The 9857-nt window shown below is 40.6% G+C and overlaps 1 protein-coding gene across 1 annotated transcript; it reads left to right on the forward strand.

Annotated features, from left to right (window-relative positions):
- Window positions 1–1279: 1279 nt before the first annotated feature.
- LOC124133595 (BTB and MATH domain-containing protein 36-like) lies at window positions 1280–7980 on the forward strand. The gene is made up of 2 exons (XM_046498046.2): window positions 1280–1434; window positions 5594–7980. Exons 1-2 carry the CDS (start codon window positions 1337–1339, stop codon window positions 6270–6272), a joined length of 777 nt encoding a protein of 258 aa, XP_046354002.2. The 5' UTR covers window positions 1280–1336; the 3' UTR covers window positions 6273–7980.
- Window positions 7981–9857: the final 1877 nt, after the last annotated feature.

Here is a 9857-nt window from a genome sequence, read left to right on the forward strand (position 1 = left end):
TAAAAGATTCGTAAGGGCTTCAAATCCCCCCCCCCCCCCCCCCCTCATTAAAACTGACAATTACTCTTTATTAGTTCCCCCCCCTCCCCCCCCCCGTAAATAACGAAGACTGAGTGAGTGAGTTGGGGTTTAACGCCGCTTACCAGTGTTTCAGTCATATCACGGCGGCCAGTGCATGTAAGGGTAGGATGAAAGCCTGCAACGCCATGGTGTTGGGGTTTCACGCCGCTATGTGTTGCAGTAAAACCAGCGAGCATCGGCTGGTACTGGCGAACCAAGGGTGATACTGTACTGCGTCGCACTGCAGCATTGCACACTATCCTCAATGTGTGTAAGACCGCCTCCGTGGTCTAGTGGTAGAGCGTCCGCCCGGAGAGCGGAAGCTCCGGGGTTCGATCACCGGCCGCGTCATACCAAAAGACGTTAAAAGATGGTACTTGTTGTTACCCTATCTGGCGCTCGGCATTAAGAGGCTAACACAAGGACTGGTCGGCTCGGAGTCCGTATACTGTGTCTAAGTGGGGTATTCATGTTAAACTGCGGCATGGTATCTCAGTGAGCTAGCACTATAAATCGGTATTAGTCCGGACTAGTACAAAGCAGCCACACCCACAAACCCACCCACCCACACGCACGTGCATGCTATAACTTGCAATAGTTCAATAATCTTGGACGCGACGTTAAACCCAATTTCACCTCACCTCACCTCAATGTGTGTAGAACTGTTCTTCACCGCAGAGAAGATACCGAGGCCCCTTGGCGGGATCGAACTCGGGACCACTTGGTCAGCAGGCAGAAGCGCTATCACGCCCCCACGTAGCGAGGCAGACTAAGTTCAGGAGGATTAAGCAATGTTCAATTATGGATATTTGTTCAGCCCTAATTTGTGAGACGATTACATGTTTGTGTTGAAGTTTGATGCGGGTCATGATTCGATTTCACAGTTTTTATGTTAGGTTCATTATTCAACGTTGAATTAAGAACCCGAAGGCACTATAAGCGCTGGAAAATAAGCCGGTTCATTTTTCAATGATAAGGGTTATTATTCAATTGTTTGGGTTCATTTTCAAAGTTGAAAACAGAACCGGTTAATTTCTCAATGGTGGGTAGAAATTGAACGTTACAAAATGAAACATAGCGAATTTAGACAGCGTGTATGTATGAATTTGAGCAAGGCTTTAGAACATGGTGATTTATTGTGTTGTGGTTGAGTGTGACTTAAAACGAAAGTTGTGCTTGTAAAGGGCGGTAATTCAACATCACATTCTGCAACAAACCGGAAGTAAAACAGAGTAAATGCACAGTACCTGAGCAGGTGATTAATCTCGAGATAGCTATGATGTCTATAAGAGGCAACACTCCATTGTTTGGTTTAACGTCTGCACAAGGTCAAATTGCAACAGGATTCAATTTCGGCGCGTCATCAAATGTCAAGTGAGTACAAATTGTCTATTATAGTCTATTCACTGCCACGAGGGATCCCATAAGGATTGTGTAGAGTCCCTGCAGCTGATGCTTTGTTGATTCTGTTCAGTAAACTCTACACTTGTTAACTACATCATTATAAATAAACCATATACTAATGGAGTATACATCACAGTGATTTTCCCGTGCCATAGCAGCTGTACCATGTAATTCTATATTATTGTGTCCTGTGTGGATTTGATATACTGGCAGTGTGTAATTAGTGTAATAATTAAATGCAAGGTGGATTTATGTCACAATGTTTGTGACTCAATATATAACGAAAACGGATTTGAATTACTTAAAACAAACGTGCCACTATAAATAGCTTCAAACTGGATAACACGGCACGGGGGCAAATCAGCAACCAGCAACATTGCCTGGTAAAAACGGCTCCAAGTTGGCTAAATTGGCAACAGATTTCGTTGACGAGATTGCAGCATATATGTTATTCGTTATGTATACACAAACATTAATTTACCATTGTGTATACATATATTCAATAAAGATTATATTTTCCGATTTAACAGCAATCAAACCACATGAACTTTTCCAAATAAATTCAATAGAACAGAACTTGTATTAATCTCTGGCCGAAATCTCCGGCATGCGAAGTTCAAATCAATCTCATTAAAATCAGATCTCAGTTCTCGCTGCCGCTAAACAAAGATCTTTGTTTAGCGATAACGAGAACTAAGATATCATTTTAATGAGATTGGATAGTGACAGGGATGGCGCTCATTTGACAGGCAAGAAAAAGGCCTTGTAGAAATTGCGGTGCATATCGCAGATTATGAATGTAAGCATACTTGATAAATAAAAAAATGGGTTACATACCTCTCGATCAGTTCAAGTTTCTTTCCAACTGTCGAAGGCTTTCGTTGAAAGAGCGCACATTTGAGTTTTGGCAGTGACCACAGCAGGTACTGGCTGGCCATGTTCACATAAACTTGGCTACGGCTCTACTTGTAATTCGCGCTAAATGATTCGCAGCGCATTCTAATCGCGGAACAGTCACAGAGTATAACTTCTAGTACACGCACGCCCCTGGTGGATTAGTACGGCGGTACTCTCTTTATTGCAAAAAAACCCTTGAATAAACCTTTTTCAAAAATCCAATTTAAATTCAGATTTCGTTAACGAGTAGTTTGAACTTTTACTTGAAAGTGAAATATACGCATTCCAACTTTTCTCAGCGTAATCAGTGTTTAAAGCCACGAAGATGAAATATATGATTGCGATAACCATACATAGCTTACCTGCATCATTTAAAGCATCATTTACATCGGAGAACCATTTACCAACGTAAATAGTTGTGCTGCAGTATCTATGTACAACAGAGGAGAAATCCATGATACATTTGTGGATTTACTTAGTTTTAGTTTCGACCAGAAAGTCTAGAATGTCAACATACTTAAGCTTGTCTTAACACAAACAGCGGGTGGGTAACTGATAAAATTTCCTCATAAAATTAATATGTACAAGTTTAATTAATTATGTTTTATATTAACAAAACCCATAGTTCACATCCATATAGTAGAACAGGCTTGACCATGGCGTTAAAAAGATTCGTATTTTACGTAAAACAAAATCCATTGCCTAAGTCATGTTGGTAACTTGCTAGCATATACTGGATAGGCATTTTTTTGCAAGTTCTATCAACAATTATACCACTCGTGAAAATATCTCCTTTTCCCCCGTCACGAGATGAGAGAATCATAATATTTCACTCGACACATGGAATATCCTATTAATAATATACTTTTAGTGTAGTTGAAAAAAAATTAATATATTTCATTATAAATGTAAAACCTTGAAACGTAAATTCTCCCTACCTAACACACAGGGACCGTTCATCACCCCTTGTATTTGCGACTTAAAAAGTAGTTTCGTGTTTGCAAAATCTTAAAAAATATATACAAAAGCATCAATAAATATTAAAGTCACGAAAATTCCTTACGAAACATTTACATATGATTATATAAACATCAACTTGAATATAATATATTCTAAAATATTCTTGAAAGCGAAGGAATACACGCTGGTCAAGTAATAAAATGGCGCTTTGCGAAACGAACAGTCTCGATTGACGAGTTAAATGAGAAATTGATAATTCATAACCAAACATTTTTAAGAGAATAACAAACAGCAAGAAGAAATATTAACGCCATAAATGACCATCTGTCATTATTTTGCTTTGTCAATGTGGAACTCGCGCTAAAAGGAAGTCAACAGTTTGTGTTCGGACCAGACACGATAAGGGGAGGGGAGGTAACTCTTGTATGACAATAGTTCCGTGAAAGTGTCATGTTAACTGCAGTGAAATATCAAGTGTTGTGTTCACTGCAATGAAAATATCACTTTTCTCAACTTCAGAAGACTCAAGTTTTTCACCCATCTTCCCGAGGCAAGACTATAAAAGTCCAGTTTCCACGCTTGCCGAACTAGGCTGGTATTATGGAGTTACATTTTGGCATTCCAGCCTTGCTCGGCAAGCGTGGAAACTGGACTTTTATAGTCAGTTAACTCCCTTGCCTCGGGGATATGTCTTTAACACTTAAGTACATAATACACCCAGATACGTATATTCGTCAACATATTCTAATGACATGTTTAGGATTATGTGTTTTCTCTTATCACGATTAGTATCACCAAATACAAGAAGTTTCGTTTTCTGTATATTTATCGATAATTTCCAGATTGTACAATATCCTGCGAAACAATTTATCCCTTTCTTAAGATGTACATGGTGATGCTAAAAGAACAACATGGTCACAATATGTTCCAACATATGTTCTGCATTGTATCTGCGTCTTTTTATGCGTCTGTTCGTCACGATATGGCTGAAATATTGCCGATGTGACGTTAAACGTTATATGACTCACTCACTTTTATGCGTCTGTATTTGAACTGGTGAGTCGCCAAGTAAGGAGGCATCATCGCTTGGTGTTGTTTTGTAGCGGTGTTTAAGCTATACCCCTCTGTCAGCTGTGGGAGGTTATACACATTGTAAGTGGGCCTACACTTGAAGCCTTCGGTACAGATTGTAACGGGTGTAAATATGCTTGTAAAACACCTCGTAAAAATAATCCAACCTCTCTACCTGAAGAGTGGTAGTATCGTTTAGTTTATGTCAGTGTATATGACAAAAGGATTTTCCTGTATACGACTATTATAAACCAATTTACAGCAGTCCCATGTACGGGACATTTCTCAATGTGTTTCCTTATATCGGAGCTTCACCAGCTCAATCTGATTTCTCACCTACGCGCGCTTATGACAGAAAGAGTGTTAATTCTTGTCAGTCTATCTGTCTAAAATCCAGTCTAATTTTTCAGGCAATGAATGAAAATATGTTAATATCCCTCGTGAGGTAGTCGAACTGTAACATCACTTTGCATTGAATGTCAGGAGAAGATAAGTGAATCACAATGATATCATGAGCATCAAGTCAGCGAGCCTGACCACCCGATCCCGGTAGTCGCCCCTTACGACAATTGCGTGGATCGATGCTCATGATATCAATCACTGTATTGCCTGGTCAAGATTCGATTATTTACATACCGCTGTCATATAGCTGTTGTATAGCTGAGTGCGGCGTTAAACAACAAACAAACAACACCGTTGCTATAAAAGTGCAATACTCGTGAACGCGACGTTAAACTACATTTCACCCCACCAACCTAATGAAATTTAAGGACCCTTTAAGATCCGGGATAGAATAGGTCTTCAGCAACCCATGCTTGTCGTAAGAGGCGACTATGCTTGTCGTAAGAGGCGACTATGCTTGTCGTAAGAGGCGACTAACGGGATCGGGTGGTCAGGCTCGCTGACTTGGTTGATGCATGCCATCATATCCCAATTGCGTGGATCGATGCTCATGATGTCAATCACTGGCTTGTCTGGTCCAGACTCGATTATTTACAGACCGCCGTAATATAGCTGGAATATTGCTGAGTGCGGCGTTAAACAACAAAGAAACAAAATTAAACTTAAGAGAATGTTAATAATTACGGGCCCATATCATCTCGTTCGTTCATATTGTTTATATTTCGTTAATAATTGTTTATACGTTGGAAGTTATATTATTATATGAAATTTACAATCATATAATTGTGTGTCATTAAAGGGCGGAGGCTGTGTGCTCTATGGGACAAAGTGAAGCAGAGCAGGAAATCACAACGTCAGTTTTCGATAAGCCCTCAAGTACATCCGACATGACATTAGCGGTCGAAGGGAGGCAACTCCATGTCAACAGAGGTGTCCTTGTGGCTGCATCAGTCGTGTTCGAAAAAATGTTTGAGGGGGAATTCAAGGAGAAGAACGAGATTCCTTTACCTGATAAATCCTATGCGGATGTCGTCGATATGCTTCTCCGTATATACCCATCAGAACTGAAATCCATCACACGATCAAAGGTGGACAAGCTGCTGGGCCTGGCTGACGAATACAAGATGACGGCACTGACACAGAAATGCGAACGTTTTTTATTGTACCAGTGCAACGTGATGACTTCAAGTAACTCCACCTACTGTAAAGAGCTTGTTCATTACATATATCTGGCTGACAAATATCATTTGGAGGTTCTGTTGACACGGGTCACCGACATGGCTTCACATTTGACCTTTGGAGGAAATGATGTAAAGTCCGTTTTTGGAAGCCAGGAGCTGGATGCATCTGCGATCGTCAATCATAAAGAATACCTCCTGATGAGCGAAACAACCCAACTCCTGCTGGCTGTCAAGCGAATTGCTGTACTGGAAAATATATGCGTACGGGCACCAGTCGTAGTAAAATTGGCCAAGTAGTGTTTAACTCACTTTCAGTAGTTCAGTAAAATTGTAGACGACTTATAATTTTTTGTATACTTTGCATATTCTAGTTATTCTCTAAACGGTGATATCTCGTTGCAGCAGTTCCATTTAAAGGTTAAAGACCCCCGTTAGCATATTAGTTTTAAACAATGTTAAGCTCTGGCGTTTTAAGCTTTAATTATGACTTAGGTTCTCCGTTTTACTGGCCTATATTGTTGTATGTTCTGTGTTGCTTCTATACCTTATATTTGTAGGCTGACGAGATGTAATACCCTTGAGCTCTGTTGATCAAAGGTTTGCGACGGCGGGTTTCTATATAGCTTCTGACAGGTTTCTTATGGCGAAGTCGGCAGTGGTTCAAAGGTTAAACATGATACCACAGCTCCTGATCTAGAGATACATGCACAACCAACACAACGTTAACACCACGTATCACTGTAGTCAATGGCATCACATTGTTTACTTTGCACACAATCCACCATAGTCACTGAACAAAATATTTATTGATTTCTGACTGAGCGGGGGCGGTCGGGTAGCCTAGTGGTTAAAGCGTTAGCTCGTCACGCCGAAGACCCGGGTTCGATTCCCGACATGGGTACAATGTGTGAAGCCCATTTCTGGTGTCCCCCGCCGTGATATTGCTGGAATATTGCTAAAAGTAAAACCATACTCACTCACTCTGACTGAGCGATACATTGCGTTGACAAGCTAAGAAAATTAAATGTATTCTCTATAAAACGTACAGGATCTTCAAGAATATCAGATGATTATAACAAATACAAAGAGATGTCGAGTAGTGGTAAAGGATGGTTAAGAAAAGGGAAGGGCATGGTGTAACATGACCATCAACAGAGCATGTGAGGGTGCACACAACGAAGAAAAACGACAAGGCTGTGTGTGGAATAATGAACGTTTGAGATTACTTGATCAATTATGGGTCTTGCCCTCACGCAACATTCGTTTATAGGGTGTGGTGTAGTCCGATTCAATCTCTCAATGACATTTGAACTCCTCTTACAGCACTTGACGGCTTTAAGTAACGGATGGTCTTTGACGTCGACGTCAAGTCTCCCGTCATGTCCCAGACGCGCTCTATGAGGGAAAGGTCAGAAATGACCATTGCATTCTGGTGATGTCTGGTGAGTTACTGTGCGTGTCCCATGGACACCAGCGATATCGTCTTGAAAGACAAAATGTGGACCAGCATGGCGCGCAAACGGCACAGCTATTGTCGCCAGTATGTTGTCTCGGTAGTACTGACCCTTCCATGGACAATATGCAGTGGCGTTCTAGCACTCATAGTGATCCCACCCCATATCATATACAGACCCACCCCCAAATGTGTCATGCTGCCTTACTTTTATTGTTCGCATGACGTTCGTTAGGACGCTTCGAGACACGCCCACAGCTGTCCAGAAAGTAAAGATTACACGAGACCACTGGCAATTCCCCAAGTTTCTACGCTCTAAACACCATTTGCGTCTGGACAGAATATGTCGATTTGCTAGAGGTAGTACAACACGTGATCGCCGAGCATGCAGACGATTTCAAATCGTCTGGTCTGTGTCTTGAACTCTGGTGGCCTACATCTTCCCGAGGCAAGAGAGTTAACTGACTATATAAGTCCAAGTTTCCACCCTTGCCGAACTAGGCTTGTATTATGGAGGTACATTTTGGCTGGACTAACGAGTGTATGCATAGTCCAATCAAAATCGTACACCGAAATCGAAATCTGGTTCGTATACTGTCGTGTAGATTTCGGTCGATTGCAGGATTTGCAAAAGCATGTGCACCGCCAACTTGTTGTCAGCAGATATTTTCCAAATCTTTTCATGTTTTTAATCAAGGTGCTCACGTGATTTGATGCATTTCGCGATGTAAGACCCGTTTTATCACAATATAGATCTTGATTATGGATCAGATCGTCTTGACTGAGCGCCACCATTTTGTGTGAAGTAAACGCAAGTGAATCAGATTGGTCCATAGGAGAGGCTTAGAAGGGACATGACTGGTGGCGCTACGATCAAGCCCAGTAATCCCAGCCAAGTTCGGCAAGGGTGAAAACAAGACTTTTAAAGTCAGTTAACTCTCTGTGACCGTACATCTCTTGAATTCTACTCTTAATGTAAATCTATATTTGAATGTGAACTATATTTAACAGATATTAGCTCTGTATGTTATCAACAAGCTTTGTTAAGATTATATGAATTATCTTGGTATACCAAACTTCTGTAAAGGTAAATGTGAATTATATGATCCTGAAATCTTGTGTAAAAACTATTATGTGATAGAAGATAAAGTCATGTATCATTTTATTGCCCGTGTTATGCAGTAGAACATAATGTGTACTTGCAAGAATATACAGATAGTTCTAATTCTATATTGGCTGCAGCAAACTTATGTACATCTTTAAATTCGCCATATTTGATTAAGTTGTCAAACTTTTTGTACAAGGTTCTTTGGATCAAAGGAGATATTAATATGCACCTATAAATGTTAGATATATGTAATGTACTATGGGACAGATGGCCTGGAGTTCTGAATAAACTAAACGGAATCGTGTCATATAGCAGCCTTCCCCTTACAATAGTGGCCATCGGATGACAATTAGCCTACGTTAACCACTGCACTAACCTTTTCTCATAAAATGGAGGGCAACTGCAAGTGACCAGCATCTGCCACAAAGTGAGTGAGTGAGAGTTTAACAGTATTCCAGTTGCATCACGGCGTGTCACCTTAATGGGGGAGGAAAGCCCGAGGTGATGCAGGTCTCAGACGTTTACCACTTCGGTGAAACCCACGAGCACGGGTATGGTGCTGACAAACCTAGAAACATAATCGGGGCGAACCGGGATTCGAACCCACAATCATAGGTTTGTGGCGTGCCCAAGGGAGCAGCTCTGCACAGCGAATCGCGGCGCCTCAGACGACTGGGTCATCTGTCAGAAAGGGCTGTTGAGGCAGTATATCTGGCCGAGAGGTTTTACTTTACATGTGGGAATCTTGAAAATGGCAAGTATGTATATTTGTTTATGTGATTAGTTAAGTGGGTAACGAGTTCGGGAGAACCAAATTTGTTCATATGTAATATCTGTTTCATTTTTTTAATAAACATCAGTTGATGCTTAAACTAGCCTGTGTCATGTAAGATGTGATGACATATTTCGAGATGTAGAAATGTATGAGCATTAATCGTTCCATATACCGTTTATATTATAAATGATACATAATCATATTAGTCACTCTTATTTTTATCATAAATTGTTGGGTTGATTCACATGATATGCAGGGTTATTAGTGAATTATTATAATTTAGAACGTAATCAATATTGGCTCTGGCTTGCTTGAATAATCTTATATCATAAATGTGTTCTCAGTGATCCAACTGTCTGGTCACGAGCGGGGCTGAGTTAGTTGAGAACCGAACAAAGAATGAGTAACCATAATTGACAGGCACGTCTTGGAATATACATGAAGAAATATATCTACGATAACTAAATAAAGGTAATTTGACTGATAATGATTCGTTATGTGAATGCTGAGAAGACGATGGAGGCCTATTGGGAATGTGAAGTAACA

The sequence above is a fragment of the Haliotis rufescens genome, unplaced genomic scaffold, assembly GCF_023055435.1.
Source record: "Haliotis rufescens isolate VD_foot unplaced genomic scaffold, xgHalRufe1.0.p SCAF_5, whole genome shotgun sequence".
In the NCBI taxonomy this organism is placed as follows: domain Eukaryota; kingdom Metazoa; phylum Mollusca; class Gastropoda; order Lepetellida; family Haliotidae; genus Haliotis; species Haliotis rufescens.